The following is a 21,973-nucleotide window of genomic DNA, read 5'->3' as shown; positions in this document are numbered from 1 at the left end:
TCCTAAATATAGTTTTGGGTATAGGAGAGGAGAGGAGCGAGTTGGAGGAGAAAGGGAGAAGATGATAGGAGGAAAGGTGAGGCTAGATGGACTAATTACTGAATCTGTGCTGGCAAACAGAAGGGGAGGAGGGGAGGGAGGAGCGATGGAGGGGGGTGGGGGGGCTGGCCGGTGACTGAGGTCTGTTTCATTATGGAGATTTTCACTGCAGTGTCTCTCCATCTCCACCCCTCCATCCCACCGCCCCTTCACCCCTCCCTCCCTCCCTCCCTCCCTCCCTCCCTCCCCACCCCTCCCTCCCTCCCTCCCCCATCTCTCTTCTGGCCTGTCTTCTCCTCCTCCTTTTCCACCCCTCTCTTTGTTTTTCCCTATAGCCCAGAACCTCTCTCATAGCTAGCTCTCCCCCACTCCCCCACTCTCACGCTAACAATAGATTGGAGGCTGTTGAAGGAAGGGAGGCCTGATGTGTTTCACATGCAACACACACACACACACACACAAACACATGTATACAGTGTATGTACACTCTTGGATTTTTTTATTTGCTATCTAGAACCTAAAAGGGTTCTTCGGCTGTCTCCATAGCAGAGCCCTTAGAATAGCCATTTTTGATTCCAGGTAGAACCGTTTTGGTTCCAGGTAGAACCCTTTTGGGTTCCATGTAGAACGCTTTCCACAGAGGGTTCTACCTGGAACCCAAAAGGGTTCTACCTGGAACCAAAAAGGGTCCTCCTATGGGGACAGCCGTAGCAACCTTTTGGAACCCTTTTTTCTAAGAGTGTGCTGACAAAGTCCCAGTTCAGCTTAGTGTTTTTACGATTTGAACATCCGCATTATCATGTTTCTGCAGCAGAACAAAACAAAATAGCAGATTAGCTTTAAGGAGGGAGATCAGGATAACAAACGGCTTAGCAAAGCAATAGGGATGTTTTTGATCCTCATTATATTATACAGTATAAGCATTTCATTTCATTCACAGGCCCCTGGTGAAAGCCAACACGTTTTCTGTTTTTCTGCTAAGTGCAGCATTCTGCTCTGTGTGGAGTACATCTTTTGGAACTGTGCCCAACGGTAATCAGACCTAATGGAAAGCTTGTTTGCACCTGGCCAGCTCGGCGGTGTAATTGTGACAGTTGAAAACCGTTTCAGTTATTTGAAACCAATTTCAGATTACGAAAAACATGGAGTCTATTACCTATTCAACTATGTCATATCAGGACCTCAGGAAAATGTCTCCATATACTCTGTATTTCCTTGTCTGTAGCAGAAATTAATAACTGAACTCTTAAGCCAGTGAATCAGTAGATATTGACCGGCGGTGAAATTGTGACACTTGAAAACCTTTTCAGTTTAAATGGGAAGTACAAAAACACTCTCTATTCAGTCTATTCAACTATGTCATAGTAGGACCTCAGGAAATCATCTTCTCTACACACTGTATATGATTTCCCTGTCTGCTGCAGAAATGTATAACTGAACATCCTAAGAACACTTCCAGAACTACCTGAATGTGAGTTTAAAGCCAATGAGTCAGTAGATATTGTCTGCATCCCAAATGGCACCATATTTCTTATATAGTTCACTAGTAGTACAGTATGTATAGGGTGTCATTTGGGAAGCAGATTAAGTGTTTAGGCCCATTGCAGCTCAGAACAACACCAGAATAGAACAGGAACGTGTTCCAGAATGGAACCCCTAGCAGCTCAGAAGAGAATATTAACATTTCAGGCTCTTGTGTCACAACTGTTAAACATGTATAATTCAGTGAAGTGCATGATCCTAAATATAGTTTGGGGAAAATATGTGCCTAGGCAATCTACACACAGAGAGCTAAGAAGGGAGGAGAGGAGCAGTAGAAAGGAGGGGAGATATGATGAGAGGGGAGAGGGTGAGGAGGAAGGGAGAGGGGAAGAGAGAGGAAGAAGATGAGAAAGGAGGAGAGGGTATAGGAGAGTAGAGGAGCGAGTAGGACGTGAGGGGAGGAGAAAGGGAGAAGATGATAGGAGGAAAGGTGAGGCTAGATGGACTAATTACTGAATCTGTGCTGGCAAACAGAAGGGGAGGAGGGATGGAGGGGGGGGGGTGACAGGTCTCTTTCATTATGGAGATTTTCACTGCAGTCTCTCCATCTCCATCCATCCATCCCTCCGCCCCTTCATCCCTTCATTCCTCCATCCCTCCATCCTTCCACCCCTCCGTCCCGCCATCCTTCCATCTCTCCATTTCTCCGTTCCTCCATCACTCAATCCCTCAATCCCTCAATCCCTGACTCGAACTCACTGAGGTCTGATTGAATCAGGAAACCAGATTGGCCTGCCGCATGCCGCAGAGAGACCATTTACCACACACACACATACACACACACACACACACACACACACACACACAAACACACACACATACGCTGCTTTTTTTTCCGTGACATTTCAGGACTTTTTGGAGTGTAACAATGTTTGACCATTAAAAATCATATTTTCCCTAACTCCTTACCCTAAACCTAACCCTAACACTTAACTGTAACCCTAACCCCAAAAAACATAACTCTGACCCTAAACCTAACCCTAATCTTAAACCCTAACCACCCATCCACTCTCTCCTCCTCCTCCTCTTCCTCCCATACTGGAGCCAGTATGAAATATGTATCAGTCTAATGGGTTGGCCTGTCATGTGATCCTCCCTAGGGGGCAGCTGCCTGACCTATTCAACCCCACCTATTTAAAACATCTCTCTCTATAGCCACTCAATGTCAATACACACTCAGAAACACACTCACAATACACACTGTCAATAACACTATCTCCAGCGCCTTCAGAAAGTATTCATACCCCTTGACTTATTCCACCTTTTGTTGTATAACAGCATGAATTTAAAATGGATGAAATACACTACATTGCCAAATGTATGTGGACACCCCTTCAAATTAGTGGATTCAGCTATTTCAGCCATACCTGTTGCTATCAGGTGTATAAAATTGAGCACACCGCCATGCAATCTCCCTAGACAAACATTGGCAGTAGAATGGCCCGTACTGAGGAGCTCAGTGACTTTCAATGTGGCACCGTCATAGGATGCCAACCTTCCAACAAGTCAGTTTGTCACATTTCTGCCCTGCTACAGCTGCCCCGGTCAACTGTAAGAGCTGTTATTGTGAACTGGAAACGTCTAGGAGCAACAATGGTTCAGCCGCAAAGTGGTAGGTCACACAAGCTCACAGAACGGGACCGCCGAGTGCTGAAGCGATTCTACGCTTCCAACTTTGTGGCAACAGTTTGGGGAAGGCCCTTTCCTGTTTCAGCATGACAATGCCCCCATGCACAAAGCAAGGGCCATAGAGAAATGGTTTGTCGAGATCGGTGTGGAACAACTTGACTGGCCTGCACAGAGCCCTGACTTCAATCCAATCGCACACCTTTGGGATGAATTGGAACGCAGACTGCGAGCCAGGCCTAATCGCCCAACATCAGTGCCCGACCTCACTAATGCTCTTGTGGCTGAATGGAAGCAAGTCCCCGCAGCAATGTTCCAACATCTAGTGGAAAGCCTTCCCAGAAGGAGGCTGTTATAGCAAAGGGGGGACCAACTCCATATTAATGCCCATGATTTTGGAATGAGATGTTCGACGAGCGGGTGTCCACATACTTTTGGCCATGTAGTGTATTTCATTTTTCTCAACCATCTACACACAATAGCCCATAATGACAAAGTGAAAACATGTTTTTTTGACATTTTTGCAAATTTCTTGGAAATTAAATACAGAAATATCTAATTTACATAAGTATTCACACCCCTGAGTCAGTACCTTGTAGAATCACTTTTGGCAGCGATTACAGCTGTGATTCTTTCTGGGTAAGTCTCTAAGTGCTTTCATTCTGGATTGTGCAACTTTTCCCTGTTGATTATTTTCAAAATTCTTCAAGCTTTGTCAAATTGGTTGTTGGTCATTGCCCATGTTTTGGAATATTTGTATTCTTCCTTCTTTTCACTGTCAATTAGGTTAATATTGTGGAGTAACTACAATGTTGTTGATCCATCCTCAGTTTTCTCCTATCACAGCCATTAAACTCTGTAACTGTTTTAAAGTCGCCATTGGCCTCATGTTGAAATCCCTGAGCGGTTTCCTTCCTCTGAGTTAGGAAGGATGCCTATATCTTTGTAGTGACTGCGTGTATTGATACACCTTTCAAAGTGTAATTAATAACTTCACCATGCTCAAAGGCATATTCAATGTCTGTTTTTTGTATTTTTACCTATCTACTAATAGGTGCACTTTGCGAGGCGTTGAAAAACCTCCCTTGTCTTTGTGGTTGAATCTGTGTTTGAAATTCACTGCTCGACTGCGGAACCTTACAGATATTTGTATGTGTGGGGTACAGAGATGAGGTAGTCATTCAAAAATCATGTTAAACACTATTATTGCACAAAGATTGAGTCCATGCAACTTATTATGTGAATTGTTAAGCAAAGTATTACTCCTGAACTTATTAGGCTTGCCATAACACAGGGGTTGAAAACTTATTGACTCATTTTTAGTTCATTTGTAAAAATATAAAAAACATAATTCCACTTTGACATGATAGGGTATTGTGGCAGGTAGCTTAGTGGTTAAGAGCGTTGTGCCAGTAACCGAAAGGTCGCTGGTTCTAATCCACGAGCCGACTAGGTGAAAAATCTGTCGATGTGCCCTTGAGCAAGGCACTTAACCCTAATTGCTCCTGTAAGTCGCTCTGGATAAGAGCGTCTGCTAAATGACAAAAAAAATAAAGAAAATAATAAAAATAAAAAATTCAGGCTGTAACACAACAAATAAATCAAGGGGGTGTGAATACTTTCTGAAGGCACTCAAAAACACACCCAAAACACTCTCTCTTTCTCTCTGCACTATCTACACTAGAAGTCCTAATGCTCAGAAGTCCTGAGGAATAACTATGTGCAATATCCCCGACCGCATGGGCGTCCACACATTAAGTACTCTATGTGCTTTCTCCAAGCATATTACATATAGTGGTAGTAAAATATTGATGCTGTGTGGTGTACTGTATGTTGCTGTAAAATCGAGTCAGACACACACACACACACACAGGTGGGACAGAGCAGTGTGGACTGCAATAGAGGTCGCATCATCTGTAGATCTGTTGGGGTGGTATGCAGATTGTAGTGGGTCTAGGGTTTCTGGGATGATGGTGTTGATATGAGCCATGACCAGCCTTTCAAAGCCTTTCATGGGTACAGATGAGTGCTACGGGGTGGTAGTCATTTAGACAGATTACCTTGGCGTTCTTAGGCACAGGGACTATTATGGTTTGCTTGAAGCATGCAGGTATTAGAGACTGGGTCAGAAAGAGGTTGAAAATGTCAGTGAAGACACTTGCCAGTTAGTGAACGCATGCTCTGAGTACGCGTCCTGGTAATCCGTCTGGCCCTGCGGCCTTGTTTAAAGGTCTTACTCACATCGGCTACGGAGAGATGATCATACAGTTGTCCGGAACAGCTGGTGCTCTCATGCATGGTTCAGTGTTGCTTGCTTCGACGTGAGCATAGAAGGCATTTAGCTCATCTGGTAGGCTTGCATCACTGGGCAGCTCTCAGCTGGGTTTCCCTTTGTAATCCGTGATAGTTTGCAAGCCCTGCCACATCCGACGAGCGTCAGAGCCGGCGTAGTATGATTAGATCTTAGTCCTGTATTGACGCTTTGCCTGTTTGATGGTTCATCAGAGGGCGTTGCGGGATTTCTCAGAAGCATTAGTGCCCTGCTCCTTGAAAGCGGCAGCTCTAGCCTTTAGGGGACAATGTCGTCAATTAACTTATTAATGAAGCCGGTGACTGATGTGGTAAACTCCTCAATGCCATCGGATTAAACGGCGGAACATATTCCAGTCTGTACAAGCGAAACAGTCCTTTAGCTTAGCATCCGCTTCATCGCACCACTTTCGAATTGAGCATGCCACTGGTACTTCCTGTTTGAGTTTTTGCTTGTAAACTGGAATCAGGAGGATAAAGTTATGGTCCGATTTGCCAAATGGAGGGTGCGGGAGAGCTTTGTATGCATCTCTGTGTGTGGAGTAAAGGTGATCTTGAGTTTTTATCCCTCTAGTTGCACATGTGACATGGTGGTAGAAATGAGATAAAACAGATTTCAGTTTTCCTGCATTAAAATCACAGGCCACTAGGAGTGCCTCCTCTGGATGATAATTTTCTTGTTGGCTTATGGCTCTATACAGCTCATTGAGTGCGGTCTTAGTGCCTGCATTGGTTTGTGGTAGTAAATAGACAGCTACTAAAAAATATAGATGAAAACTCTTGGTAAATAGTATGGTCTACAGCTTATCATGAGGTATTCTAACTCAGGCGAGCAGAACCTCGAGACTTCCTTAATATTAGAGATCGTGCACCAGCTGTTGTTAATAAAGAGAGACACACCACCACCACTGATCTTACCGGATTCTACCGTTCTGTCCTGTCGATGCATAGAAAAACCAGCTCAATTTACATTATCCATGTCCTTGTTCAGCCATGCCTCCGAGAAGCATAGTATATTACAGATCTTAATGTCCCTTTGATAGGATAGTCTCGAATGGAGCTCATCCTGTGTATTCTCCAGCGATTACACATTCGCTGTGAGTCTTTCTGGGTAAGTTTCTAGAGCTTTCCACACCTGGATTGTGCAACATTTGCCCAGTTTAGATTTGGCCTTGTGTTTTAGGTTATTGTCCTGCTGAAAGGTGAATTAATCTCTCAGTGTCTGGTGGAAAGCAGACGGATCCAGTTTTTCCTCTAGGATTTTGCCTGTGCTTATTAGCTCCATTCTGTTTATTTTTTATCCTGAAAAACTCCCCAGTCCTTAACGATTACAAGTATACCCATAACATGATGCAGCCACCACTATGCTTGAAAATATGAAGAGTGCCCCAAACATAACGCTTTGTATTCAGGACAAAATGTTCATTGCTTTGCCACATTTTTTGCACTATTAGTTTAGTGCCTTGTTGCAAACAGGATGCATGTTTTGGAATATTTATATTCTGTACAGGCTTCCTTCTTTCATTCTGTCAATTAGGTTAATATTGTGGAGTAACTACAATGTTGTTGATCCATCCTCAGTTTTCTCCTATCACATTAAACTCTGTAACTGTTTTAAAGTCACCATTGGCCTCATGGTAAAATCCCTGAGCGGTTTCCTTCCTCTCCGGCAACTGTTAGGATGGACGGACGCCTGTATCTTTGTAGTGACTGGGTGTATTGATACACCATCCAAAGTGTAATTAATAACTTCATCATGCTGAAAGGGATATTCAATGTCTGCTTTTTTTACCCATCTACCAATAGGTGACCTTCTTTGTGAGGCATTCAAAAAACCTCCCTAGTCTTTGTGGTTGAATGTGTGTCTGAAATTCACAAAATAGGACAATTGTTCTGGAACCCGTTAAACGGCCACCATTCCCTGCGTCGCCATTCTCATGGATCGTGTTAAGGGCTGTGGTTGTCTCTGTATGCATCCCAAATGCACCCTATTCCCTATATAGTGCACTACTTTTACCAGAGCCCTATGATAGTGTAATACATAGGGAAGTAATGTAATACATAGGGAATAGGGTCAAAAGTAGTGCATGTTTTCTGTTCAGGGAATAGGGTGCCATTTGAGACAAATCCAGAGTCAGAGACAGTGTTTGTCTGTGTGTTTGTATTGATGTATTGACTGACCCAGACACTGTGTGTCTTGGCTCCACAGGGGAAGTCCTATGCGTTTGACCGGGTGTTCCCCACCAACACAACACAGGAACAGGTGTACAACACCTGCGCCAAGCAGATAGTCAAAGGTGAGTGCCAGCCTCTCTATCTCTGTATGTCTGTCTCTCTCTCTCTCTCTCTCTCTCTCTCTCTCTCTCTCTCTCTCTCTCTCTCTCTCTCTCTCTCGCTCTCTCTCTCTCGCGCTCGTTGTCTATATGTACTTCTATCTATGTACAACACCTGTGCCAAGCCTATAGTCAAAGGTGAGTGCCAGCCTTCCCTGTCTTGCGTCTAGTCAGCACACACACCCCAGAGCAGACCATAGCTGATAGAACAACTGATAGCTGATAGACCATTCATTGCATGTACTTTTCTGTTTCTGAAGTTTAAATCCAGTATTAGTTAGGGCTTGATGAAAATAAATTCAAATAACAATAATGTACAAGCTTATCTTGAATTAGATATCAAGGCTAAAAAATGAGAGTTCTATTATCTTGCACCCTCCTCCTCGCACGCTCTCTCTCTCTCTCTCACTCTCTCTGTCTGTCTGTATCTCTCTCTCCCCTCTCTTTCATCTTGCTATCCAGCCTTCCCTCTCCTTTCCCACATTCATAGAGAGAGTGCAGATTGCAGATTTCCATCCTGTTGTCTAACATGACAAACGAGTGCTATGCTGTCTGTCTGTGATTGGGCCTGGGACAGATAGATTAATGGAAGGGAAAGAACAGCACAGTCAGAAGAAAGAGAAGTAGAGAAAGCCACAGCCAGAGCGTAGCATAGGACATCAAAGGTAGTAATAAAGAAGAGTGGGGAAGAACAAGAAGAAAGGATGAGAGGAAAGGAAAAGAAGAAGAGAGGTGTGAAACATACGGTAGACAAGGTATAAAAGGAGAACAGGAAGAAAGGAAGAAAGAAAAGGAAGGGAGAACAGAGAGAAATACATGCCATAGAGCTGATCTAACTCAGTTTGTCTGCAGTACAGAGATACTTGGACCTCTCCTCTCCTCTCTCTCTCTCTCAATGCATGCTGGGAGTTTTTGGGGGAGTTTGAGAGGTCGTGTGGAGGTCTCTGTCCTAACTTATTTTGTTGTGTCTTTCCTTGTTCTTTCCTTTACATTTGTATTTTATATGGTGGAGGGTTAATGCACTGTTTGTTTTAGCAGTACCCACTGTTTTTATTTCAATGTTAGGGAGGAAGAGGAAGGAGTTTTAGTTTCCTGGGGTTTGAGCGGTGTGGTGTGCGTGATGGCTTCACAGCCTAGCGCGGAGGAGACGCTGTCGTTATGGCATGGATTCAGGTGTGTTCCTGAGAATGGAATAAAGGTGGAGGAGGCTCTGCTCGCGGTCGGCGAACAGGTAGGAGCTGAATTTATACATTCCGCATCAAGAATGAACAAAGCTGTGGTTGTGTTCATGAAAAAAGCAAATTTGGTGGGTAGGCTCATTGCTAGTGGAATATTTCGAAGGGGTGTGTTGGTAGCCGATTTCCCCACTTCGACTAGGGTGGTAGTTGCAAATTTGCCTCCGTTTAATACGGATGATCAAATCAGGAAAGAGCTGAGTCGTTTTGGTAAGTTTGCTAGCGGTTTCTGTGTACTGTCAGCAGGTTTTCAGGCAGATGCCGTTAAGCGTGTTGTTTTGTTCCGGAGGCAAGTGTTCATGTTTCTGAACAACAATGAGCAACAGTTAAATGTGCATTTTAAAGTGAGGCATGGGGAGGGTCTCTATGCAGGGTTTGCCAGCACAGATAGTCTGTGGTGCTTTGAGTGTGGGGATTTGGGGCATAAGAGCTTTGCGTGCCCACATAAAGGCCGTAGACAAGGTGAGGGTACAAGCACCAGTGGGGGAAATCGAGGTCAACGTGCAGGAGGCAATGAGATGCAGGCAGCAGTGGCTGGGCCTAGTCATGCTATAGATGGTGGTGTAGATGAGGCTGGGTCTAGTCATGCTATAGATGGTGGTGTAAATGAGGCTGGGACTAGTCATGCTATGGATGGTGGTGTAGATGAGGCTGGGCCTAGTCATGCTAGAGGTGGTGTTGTAGATGAGGCTGGGTCTAGTTTATGCTATAGATGGTGGTGTAGATGAGGCTGGGCCTAGTCATGCTAGAGATGGTGGTGTAGATGAGGCTGGGTCTAGTCATGCTATAGATGGTGGTGTAGATGAGGCTGGGTCTAGTCATGCTATGGATGGTGGTGTAGATGAGGCTGGGCCTAGTCATGCTAGAGGTGGTGTTGTAGATGAGGCTGGGTCTAGTTTATGCTATAGATGGTGGTGTAGATGAGGCTGGGCCTAGTCATGCTAGAGATGGTGGTGTAGATGAGGCTGGGTCTAGTCATGCTATAGATGGTGGTGTAGCTGAGGCTGGGTCTAGTCATGCTATAGATGGTGGTGTAGCTGAGGCTGGGTCTAGTCATGTTATGGATGGTGGTGTTGCTGAGACTGGGTCTAGTGCTAGTGGGGAAGGGTAATCGACTGGGGGGGGGGAGGATGGAGTCAGGCGGAAGAGGAAAAAGGGGGACAAGAAAGGAGGTGGGAGGGGAGAGTCTGGTGTGGTAAAAGGCACCAAGGAACCTTTGCCTAGTGCTGGGGGAGGCCCCGACTAGAGAGAAAGGGCAGTTGGTCAGGATGGGAGATGGAGATGATGAGGAGGAAGGTGAGTCTGAGGAAGAGGACGATGAGGAGGCTTTCTTTTAAGACTCCTCCTCAATGGGTCCAGAGCTGACAGCCAGTCAGACAGAGGGGTCAAAGTACACGGTGAGGGAATTGTCAAGGTTCCTGAATGAGACTAAAGGGAAAAAAAGGGTTAATCTTGAAGCTTTTTTTTGCGATCTGGGAAAGTTTGTACGATCAGTACAACACGCCATGAAAAATGAGGGGCATGGTTTCCTCTCACCCAGGAAACGTTTCAGGTTGAGGAAGTGGGTCACAACCGTACATAAGGGTCTACCTTCAGATGCTGTTTAGATGAATAGTTTTTTTCTGGCACTGGGGCTTTTTGAGCTTTGCTATTGGTCTCTTTCTTTGCTGGCTTTTCTCCCACTTCTTATGGAGACTCTTCGGGTAGGCTTGCTTAATATAAATGGCGCCAGAGATGCGGGAAAGAGGAGTCTGTTGGGTGAATATTTAAAACAAAAAAAGTACAGGTGTTGTTTCTGCAGGAGCGCATAGTGATGTGGTGAATGAAGTTGATTGGGGGCTCTGGTGGAAAGGGGCAAGTGTGCTGAGCCATGGAACAAATGTTAGTGCAGGGGTGGCAGTCGTTTTTGCACCGGGTCTGGTCGTAAAAATGTGCTCCTCAAAGGAGGTGTGTAGGGGTAGACTGCTTGTAGTAAAAGCAGAAATTAACAACAGGGGTTTTGTCCTTATAAATGTGTATGCGCCTAACACAGGGAGAGAGAGGGGGCGTCTGTTTGGGTGTCTTAGACAGGAACTCTCACAGGTAGCGCTTGAGGAGACGCTGGTAGTCAGCGGGGACTGGAACTGTACGATGGATTTTACGAAATACAGAAATGGGGAGGAGCCTCATTCAAGCTCAGTAGGGGTGTTAAGGGACATCATTAATCAGTTTGACCTAGTGGATGTTTGGCAGGCATCCTATTGGAAGTTTCATGTAAAGCTCTTACAAGATGCCATTTTTTGCTCAGGTTTCCAGACTTTTTGGGAAAGGTGGGGGCAGCGAAGAGAGGAGTATGAGTCTCTGAGTCATTGGTGGGATGTGGGAAAAGTCCAAATTCGGCTTTTCTGTCAACAGTATGCAGCTCTCTCATCCTCAGAGGCTAGGAGAGTATTGGGGGAACTTGAGCGTAGTATCAGTTATTGGAGGTAGAGCTGGTGGGGCAAGTCAATGTAGGCCACCAGGCTAATTTAGCTGAATTACGTAGGGACCTGGTCAGTTTTTTATTTTGCGTGTTGCGTGAGTGCGTCGGGGTAGGAGAGTTGCCGAAGAGCTGCCGTCGGGCAACTCTGACTCTCCTGCCCAAAAAATGGGACTTAAGAACTGGAAGCCTGTGGCATTGCTGTGTGCGGACTACAAGATATTTGCCATGGTCCTCGCTAACAGACTGAAGTCCCAGCTGGACTCTATAGTACACAAGGACCAGACATATTGTGTAACGGGATGCTCAATCACGGACAACTTGTTCTTAATCAGGGACATGTTGGACTTGTCAAGAGGTTCTAATGTGAACTTTGGACTGGTCTCTTTAGATCAAGAGAAGGCTTTTTGGACCATGAGTATCTGTTTAATGTGATGTCTGCGTTTCGGTTTGGGGAAAGTTTTTTGGCCTGTGTGAAGATGTTGTATGCTGGGGCGTCATGTATGGTTAAGGTGGGAGGGGGGCTCAGTAGGCCAGTCTGGGTGAGGCGGGGCATTAGACAAGGATGCCGTCTATCGGGGCAGTTTTATACACTAGCCATTGAGCCTTTTTTGGGAGAATGCAGGGAGTGTGCTGGACAGGCATGGGTGTGTTGACAGGCATAGCAGTGTCGGCGTATGCAGATTAAGTTTCTGTGATGGTCAGGGATGGGCAGGATATGCAGGCACTAGAGACTAGTCTGAAGGTGTACGAGGGAGTTTCGTCAGCTAAGGTGAACTGGGGCAAGAGCAAAGCTCTGTTATGTGGGGCATGGAGGGATAGGGCCCCCCCTCTGCTTCCAGGGGGTTTGCAGTGGGGTTGTGAAGGGCTTAACATTTTGGGGGTGTACCTGGGCTCGGAGAGGTGGGTCAGGAAGAACTGGGAGGGGATGTCACAGGCAGTGGTGTCAAGACTGGCCAGGTGGAGGTGGCTCCTGTCCCAAGTGTCATATAGAGGGAGGGTGCTGATAATTAACAACCTGGTGGCATCTTCCCTGTGGCATAAACTGGCTGTCCTCAACCCCCCCGCCGGTCTGCTCGCAGACCTGCAACACAAGCTGGTGGATTGTTTTCTGTTCGGGCCATCACTGGCTGAGGGCAGCAGTGTTGTATATGTCCGTAAACGAAGGAGGACAGGGTCTGGTAGAACTGGAGAGCAGGGTGGCTGCATTCCGACTTAAGACAGCGCAGAGACTGCTGTACCATACTGATGTCGACTGGCGGGTTAGGGTTGGACTGGCAGCTATTCCTCATGAGGCTGGAGGGGCTGAGTACAGCAGGTCTCTCTGATTTTTACTATGCGGTGCTGAGGGCCTGGCAGCTGCTAAGGTCCACAAGAGAAGGGGGTGTGGAGCCTGGGCTGTGGGTGTTGGAGAAGCCTACCACCTAGCCATCCTTTTGAGATCGGTTCAGTCGGCCACCCTGCAGAGGTGACTGATGGCAGCGGGTTTACTAAGGCTGGGTGACCTGCGACTGCTGGGAATGGAGGGGTGGAAAACCCCGGAAGTCCTAGCACAACAAACAGGACCAACATCTCTTAGGCTGCTAGAGAGATTACTGGGGGAAGTCCAGGAGGCACTGTCTGAGCCGGTAAGGGGGGTGTTTGAGCGGCCAAAGGGGGAGGGGCCACCAATGTTTCCGCCACTGCGGGTGACGGCAGAGACTGGGGACTGGCAAGGGGGTCTGGAAGAATTGTTAGATTTTAACACTCTGAGCCTGGGGGAGTTTGAGGGGGTGGGAGGTAAAGCCCTCTACAACCTCTGTATTAAGGTAAGGAACATTAGGAGCCTAACAGGAGTGAAGGCACATCAGTGGCAGGGGGCATGTGGGGCGGAGAGTATGGTGGGTTTTAGATGGAGGGGGCTCTACAAACTCCCAGTACCAAAGAGGTCAGGGGACCTCCAGTGGAGGGTTTTACATGGAGCCCTGGCCACCAACAGCTGGTTGGCACGGGTTGAACTGGGAGTCAGACAGGGGTGTCCTTTCTGTGTCATGAGTGAAACTGTGATTCATGGGTTTTCTGTGTGCGCCAGGCTCAGTCAAAGTTAGCTATTTGGATAACAAGGAGGAACAGGGTCAAAGGTGGAGGGATAACAGACCCTTTACTATTATTTAATGAGATGGTCTCTGCGCGCCTTAGGGTGGAATTTGAGTTTTATAAAATGATAAAAAGTGTGGAGATGTTTCAAGAGATATGGTGTGTTGGGGGGGCTGTCTGTATAGCTGGGGAAGATGGTCTGGATATACGGTTGTAGAGGTGGTGAGGTTTGGGTTATTGTGATGTGTGGTATTGTTTTTGTATCGTGGGGTAGAGGAAAAGGTGAGTATGCAGTAAAAGGGATATTGGTAATTTGTTTATTTTATTTTAGGGGGAGGGGGGTGGGGTGAGGTTTTAATGAAATGAGGATGTACCATTAAAGAAAGTCAAAAAAAGTATATATCTCTCTCTCTCTCTCTCTCTCTCTCCCCCCCAGCTGCACTGGCCTAATTGTCTGTCTGGCTCTGGCCTCTTATCTTCCTTCTCTTCCGCTCCTCTCAAAGACTGATTCCCTGTTTCTTTACTTACTTGTTTATGTCACGGTTCGGTTCAGCTCGCTCCAACACCAGCATGAATAGAATAGCTTACAGAGAGAGAGACAGAATTAGAAAGACAGAGAGAGCGGGAAAGCAACAGAAGGAATGAAAGATAAAAGGAGTGTGAAATTAAATGGTATAGGATAAAAGTAGTTATGGTTCCCCACGGCTCCTAGCCTGAAACCCTTCGTACATTCTTTTCTAAGTTGATATGTCTTTTTGCTCATGTTTGACTTTCTGCCCACTGTCTGACAAGACGGAGGTGGTGCTGCTTGTTAGTGCTTCCTGTATGATGTCCTCTGTAGGCGTGTGTGTGTGCGTGTGTGTGTGTGGGCGCGTATGTATGTGTGTGTTGTTCTGTCTGTAGGTGGGCAATCTTTGATCTTTGGTGGTGCAGAGCGTCTTGTTGCTATGGGCTGAATGAGGAGGCTGTTGTGTTCTGTCTATCATCCTCTCGCTACTCCTGCCTCCTTCTTCTGCCTCTGTTCTCCTGTATTCTGCCTCCTGCCTCCTTCTTCTGCCTCTGTTCTCCTGTATTCTGCCTCCTGTCTCCTTCTTCTGCCTCTGTTCTCCTGTATCTAACATCTATTGTCCTGTGTCCTGGATCTTTCCTACTTTATAGATGTGCTGTTCTGTTGAACATACTTTATTCTCCTGTCTCTAGATGTACTGGGGGGATACAATGGCACCATCTTCGCCTACGGACAGACCGCCTCTGGAAAAACACACACCATGGAGGTACGTTTTTGTAGACTACATCACTAAAGAGATTAGACTTGGCTTGCATCCCAAATGACACCCTATCCCCTATAAAGTGCACTACTTTTGTCCAGTTTGGGACGTAGACTGGAGTGTTCTTTAAGTAGAGTGATATAAACCAGTGATTCTCAGCTGCTGTCCTCAGGTAGTACCCTGCAGGTTGCACAATTTTGTTCCAGCCCAGCACAAGCACACCTAATTGTACTAATCAATGGATTGATGATAAGTTGAGTGGTTGAGAAACACTGTGTCACGAGTGTCAGTGTAATGCGGTGGATTGAAGTCAGGCGCAGGACACAGAAACTCGTATGAAACGTACTTTACTGTATAAGTAAAGAAAACAATACAGAACACCTCCACACATGGAGGAACAAACCCGCTCACCAACGACACACGAAACGAAAGGCAAACACGCCCAAAACACATTGGGAGCCACTGGGTTAAATAGGGAAGGAGTAATCACATAATGGGCAACAGGTGTGTAACAATAGACAACAGGTGCAACATAGAAACATAGAACATAGATCGGCAGCAGCTAGTATTCCGGTGACGACGAACGCCGAAGCCTGCCCGAGCAAGGAGGAGGGGCAGCCTCGGCAGAATCCGTGACACACTGACTGGCCTAAATAATTGTACACTCCAGTAGTTGAAGTCCCCTCGCTTTAAATGATTTACTGTCCTGTCTCCTCTCCTCTAAATATCATCTGACTCTCTTCCAAGTTAAGTCCCTGTTCCTCCTTCTTTTCCTCCCCCTCTTCTCTTCCTCCTCTCTAACTCCGCCTAGTCTTTTCCTCCCCGTTAACCTCCCCCAAGTATTTTCCTCTTATCCTTCCTTCCTCTCCTCTGACTCCCCCTCCTCTTTTCCCCCATCCCTTCTGTCATCTTTCAGGGCAAGCTGCATGACCCTCATGGGATGGGGATCATCCCCAGAATTGCAGAGGACATCTTCAATCACATATTCGCAATGGATGAAAACCTTGAGTTCCACATCAAGGTCTGTACTCTGCTGACAACACTGTCTGTCTGCACCAATAGTCCCAGAGTCTGGTCAAGTGGTAGTGCAGACGACTCCGGACCACACATTGCCCCTCTGGGCATCACATCACCGCCCTGCCACTTTTAATTTCATCTATCTAGTGGATGACGACTATAAAGCCACTGTCTGGTGTCCTAGATCTGAATGTCCTTTAGCCAATTCTTCTGCCTATTTTTATCACACCATAGCATACAGATTACTGGACCCGACTACTGCACCATCTCACCATTTCTGAGAACTGTGTGATGTCTGTATTCCACCATGACCCTCTGGTCTGTAGTGACAAAATTGTCTGCACCAGTAGCATGGTGGTGTCCCAGATCTCTATGTCAGTGGTGGTCGGTGTTGTTTAAGATGAGGGAGCTTGGCCTTACTTCTATAAAAGCATATTGGATGACTGTCATTCATATTCCATTCACCCAGTTCAATGTATCATGGATTGATTTAGGCTACTACATGATACTCTAATTTTCCCTATACCGATCATGAGGTTGCTACAACCTATCCTATGAATGAAAGTTTACAACGTAGTTGCACACAGGTCGAGAGAAAAATTTGAGGTTACAAACAGTGGCACATGGAATACCGCCTTGCACACTCTTGCCTGCATCTAGCTGATCTATGGTGTAATCATTAGTCCAACAGTTGCAAAGGAGAGTTTTTATTGGACAAATTCAGGTATGTTTATCCCTGTATCGTTCCATATGCTTCCGTTTAAGAAACGTTTTTCAACAGAATCGGTGGAATGAATACATCCCTGATCACACGTAAACACAGTTCACTTTCATAGCAGCCACGTTGTATTCCTTCTCGCATCTACGTGCTCTCCTCCTCTCACCTTTTCCCTTCACTTGTGGACTTCAATGCACAACACATCAGCTGTATGTGACCAGGTGAAAAAACCTTTCCAAGCCAAACCATATCATAGCTGTTACACACAGCCTACATAGTTGTCACCACATTAGCTAAAGTAACGTCATAGTCTACCTAGCTAATAGAACTAACACGTTAGTAAACCAGTTACAATCATGCAGTACAGTGTACAGTAAGTAAGCAGTTTAGCAGTTACGCCGGCGGGCCCCGGTGGCAATAAATAATTAAAACCAAAAGCTTACCTTAACTTGGAAGAGTTCCAGTGTTTCATAGTCATAGCCAGCTAGCTAACATAGCATCCCTCTGTTTGAGCCGGGCGTTTGATTAGGCTAAACTAGCTATCTGCATTTGCTAGCTAAGTAAGTGAATGTGAAAGTAAAATCTCGAAATATAGCTCTCTCGCTCTCTTGATTCTCCTTCATTTTTAAATAAATACATTTCTTCAAAACTGTTCAACTATTGTCTTTCTCTCTTTGAGTCAACTACTCACCACATTTTATGCACTGCAGTGCTAGCTAGCTGTAGATGATGCTTTCAGTACTAGATTCATTCTCTGATCCTTTGATTGGGTGGACAACATGTCAGTTCATGCTGCAAGAGCTCTGATAGGAGGAAGATGTCATAATTACTATGTAAGTCTATGGAAGGGGTTGAGAACCATGAGCCTCCTAGGTTTTGTATTGAAGTCAATGTCCCCAGAGGAGGACAGAAGCTAGCTGTCCTCTGGCTACACCATGGTGCTACCCTACAGAGTGCTGTTGAGGCTACTGTAGACCTTCAATGCAAAACAGTGTGGTTTAATCAATTATTTGGTGACGTGAATATATTTTGTATAGTTTTTAATGTTTCACTATTTTTATTTTTATGAAATTCACTGAGGAGGATGGTCCTCCCCTTCCTCCTCTGAGGAACCTCCACTGCTCTATGTGCTCTAGAAAACTCATATGGTTATTATTAGGAGGTGTCCGTCTTCTAGGTCATCCTTGCCATAAGAACCACCTCCTCCACAATCAAGATAGTGGCACTGGGGATGAGCACACCCCTTAAAAATGACCACAATGTCCACGATAGTCCGGTTACTCAAGCAGTTGGATAAACTAAAACACACTTCGGTACTAGACTACCACACCTGCTTACCATAACTGAGAACTGTGTGATGTCTTCCATCATGACCCTCTGCTCTGTAGTAACAACATGTTCTGCAACAGTAGCCATGGTGGTGTCCCACATCTCTACATTCTTTTAAAAAAGGGTTCCGAAAGGGTTCATAGGATAACCCTTTTTGTTTCCAGGTAGAACCCTTTTGGGTTTCATTTAGAACACTCTGTTGAAAGGGTTCTACATAGAACCCAAAAGGGTTCTACCTTTAACCAAAAAGGGTTCTACAAAGGGTTATTTGATGTGGACAGCCGAAGAACCCTTTTAGGTTCTAGATAGCACTTTTTTTCTACGAGTTTATGTGCTCCAGAGAACTCCTCCGGTTATTACTGTCATGCTCCAATAGTTCAGAGGAGTTAGCTAAAGCACATCTTGGACCAGACCAGACTACAGAACCAGTGGAGGCTGCTGAGGAATGGAGTCAATGGAATGGTATCAACCACAAGGAAACCACGTGTGATACCATTCCATTTCCTCCATTCCAGGCATTATAATGAGCCGTCCTCCCCTCAGCAGCTTCCACTGTACAGCAACATCTAACTCACCATAATTGAGTGTGATGCCTCAATCCACCGTGGCCCTCTGGAATAACTGGAGACACTGTGAATGCGAATGTGTCTCTACTATGTCTCTATGCTCTTCTGGCTATTTTGTCAAGCAATAAACATAGATCTGGACCAGATTACTGCACCAGCTTAACATAACTGAGAAATACTGTGTGATGTCTGAATCAATCACAGCCATAGCGCTCTATAATCACTGGAGTTACTGTGGATGAATATGCATGTTGCATGATGTGTAATCAAACATCAGTATCCAATTAAAGCATAAACATCTGTACCAAACCAGTCTACTGCATCACCTCACCATGAACAGTGTATGATGTCTGTGTTCATAGTAATTATGGAATGGATAGATACAGGATATGAATAAATCATGAGTATCTTTTGTATTTGTGCATTTGCCTAAATCACAACTATCTTATAATATCTCATAACTAATACCTGGCGTACTCGGCACCCAGAACCAAATCTCAGTGCTCACAAGAGACTATACCTAGAAGAATGCCTGTGATCCAAGAATATCACTTTAACAGATTTGACAGATTAGTATAATCAGTCCCCTATCCTCTCAAAGATTAATTTCTTTCAATATGCTCTCTCCTCTCTTCACCAGGTGTCCTATTTTGAAATATACATGGACAAAATCAGAGATCTTCTGGATGGTAAGTGTATTCACAGCAGTAAAATCACACACACACACATACACACTGCGGTTACATACACACTGCGGTTTTCAATGTGACTTGTCATTTCCTCTTAAATTTAGTATTTTGTTTGTATGTGCAACAGTAAAATGATACCCGTATGATAGTATATGTGAGCTTCTAGAGAGGCTGTGGCTAGACTCCCTGTATGTAGACGGTAGATGTCTATCTGAGTAAATCACACCAGCCAGAGGCAATTAATGTGTCCTCAAAAACATACCTGGTTAAATAAAGGCAATAAATAAAATAAAAAATGCCATTTGGGATGCAAACTATATCACAGCAGCCTAAGGCATTGACGAGAGAGAGAGAGAGAGAGAGAGAGAGAGAGAGAGAGAGAGAGAGAGAGAGAGAGAGAGAGAGAGAGAGAGAGAGAGAGAGAGAGAGAGAGAGAGAGAGAGAGAGAGAGAGAGAGAGAGAGAGAGAGAGAGAGAGAGAGAAACATCCACACACACCTCTGAGCGTATCCACATCCTTGGCATAAATCTGATCTGATTGGATATGACCTCTCACACAAACCTGAAACATAAATGTAACTACGTACATGGCCTTAGTCGCTCCTCTGTCCAGTCCAGGAAGAGACTGTCTGTTTTACCGCTCATTTCCTGTTAAAATTAAATCGGAATGACAGTCAGGGCCTGAGGACGGCTTGAGTCAGAGCAGCAACAGGCTTGTCAGACTTAGAAACATTCCAGTCACAAACAAATGATTACACACACACCTCTGAGAGTATCCACAGACTTGACGTAAATCTGATCTGATTGGATATGATCTCCCATCAAAAACACAAAGTTGAAACATAAAGCAACTGTTGCGTCTGTGTTTGTAAAGTGTCTGTGAAATACACTTCAAATAAGTTTTGATTTGATTACAGTGTTTTGGGCCTTTGGGAAAATATGAAAGTAAAGTCTCTTAACTTAGGGGGCTTTCACACCAAATTGGTTTGGAGCAGTTTTTCTGAACTATTATTGGTTGTTTGACTGCGATCACACAGTACCATAACTTGATATCTCTGAAACATTCTGTGAGTAGCAGTGCATTTATGAGCACATCCGATGCAGATGAGGGGACACAGGGGCTATACCAGGGATGTATGCTACTGAATATAGCCTATTCACGTCGCAGTTAGAGCGGCTATTGCATGTTGTTGGAAGACCAAAGTAATATGACGTTTGGGAGATACAAGTTATGCTTCTCATTGATGGATTTAACGTGAGTGTTTTTCTCCAATAAAAAATTAATTCCATGAACACGTGGTTTTGTTTAGGCATTTTAGTTTGTTTGACATTTGTCAATGTGAAACCAACCGGACCAAATGAAAAAAAATACAATGTAACAAATAATCGAACTCTGAATCGATGTCACGGTTTCGGCCGAGGCTGCTCCTCCTCCTGGTTCGGGCAGGCTTCGGCGGTCGTCGTCCCCGGAGTACTAGCTGCCACCGATCTATGTTTCATGTTCGTTTGGTTTTGTCTTGATGTTGTACACCTGTGTCTTGTTAGTCCTCGTTAGTGTCCTATTTAGTTCTCGTTGGTTGTGTTTGTCTTTGTGTGTGATTGATCTTCTGTTTCGTGTTGGAGCTACTTATTTTCCCTCCAGTGTTTTGGAGAGGTTCTTTTTGCACATGTTAGTGCGCCGTTTATTTGACGCCTGTGTGCGCCGTGTATTCGCCTTCGGGCTTATTGTGCTTATTTCCTTTCGTGTATATTGCACTAAAGTCTTTTGGACTGAGCCTCTGCGTCCTGCGCCTGATTCATACACCACACCCACCTTCAGCACCCATTGACAATCGAACTATAGCTCAGAACTATGTGTGCCAACGCCCTAAGTAACAGTTGTTCCTGTCCAGTTCCAGTGACTGTACTTGCAGAGTAATAATGACATCTCTCTTCTTCTGCCCCCGTCTCAATCAGTGACGAAGACCAATCTGGCAGTGCATGAGGACAAGAACAAGGTTCCATATGTGAAGGTGAGTCAGACTGCTGATGGGATACTAAATAACTGGCCATCTGTAATCTGTGGGTCTCATCTGTGATGGGCTTTACATAAGGCCCAAGTGTCATCTTCATAAGGAGAACGTTATTACGTCAGGAAAGAATTCTAACTAATTAAAGTTTTCACATTTCTAGTTTTATTGTCACCTGCACAAGTACAGTGAAATGGCTTTCTTGCAAGCTCTTTCCCAACAATACAATAATCAATATCCGTAGAACAACAAGTAAAGTAGAACAAAAACACACAAGAAATAGAAATAAGAACAAAAGAAAGTAAGTAATATATATATATATACAGTACAGTACAGGGTCAGTTCCAGGGTCAGTGCCAATACCATATTTATAATGTGCAGGGATACTGGAGTGGTAGGGGTAGATATGTATAGGGGTAAGGTGACTAGCATCAGGAAATATGATAAACGGAGTAGCAGCAGAGTATATGATGATTGTATGTGAGTCAGTATGAATGTGTGTACGTGTTATGTGTGTGTGAGCCACTGAAGTGTGTGTGTGTGTGTGAGAGAGTGTGTAGAGTCCTGTGAGTGTGCATAGTCAGTGCAGCAAAAAAAAGTAAAAAAGGGTTGTCGTGTATGAAGATTATGACTATTCTAGAGGAACAAAGCGTGGATGTTTATCTTAGTTCAAAAGTAGCCAGTTGTAGGGTGACGCCCCAGGGGAGACAGGTGATTGGACAGCAGAGGGAGCAACCCATATTTTGCCATTGTTTATAA

General features: G+C 45.0%; 1 protein-coding gene across 2 annotated transcripts in view; it reads left to right on the top strand.

Moving 5' to 3' along the window:
* LOC121578315 (kinesin heavy chain) overlaps positions 1-21,973 on the top strand; it is a 125,606-nt gene that overhangs the window by 33,187 nt on the left and 70,446 nt on the right. For both annotated transcript variants that reach the window (XM_041892614.1, XM_041892613.1), the window contains exons 2-6: positions 7,727-7,814; positions 14,820-14,893; positions 15,804-15,908; positions 19,158-19,206; positions 21,162-21,217. In XM_041892614.1, the coding sequence (XP_041748548.1) occupies positions 7,727-7,814; positions 14,820-14,893; positions 15,804-15,908; positions 19,158-19,206; positions 21,162-21,217 (372 nt within the window). The remainder of the gene's footprint in view (positions 1-7,726; positions 7,815-14,819; positions 14,894-15,803; positions 15,909-19,157; positions 19,207-21,161; positions 21,218-21,973) is intronic.

This window comes from Coregonus clupeaformis, chromosome 12 (assembly GCF_020615455.1).
Source record: "Coregonus clupeaformis isolate EN_2021a chromosome 12, ASM2061545v1, whole genome shotgun sequence".
NCBI classification, from domain to species: Eukaryota; Metazoa; Chordata; class Actinopteri; order Salmoniformes; family Salmonidae; genus Coregonus; species Coregonus clupeaformis.
The sequence above is the reverse complement of the archived record's forward strand: the minus strand, read 5'-3'. Positions and strand labels throughout refer to the sequence as shown.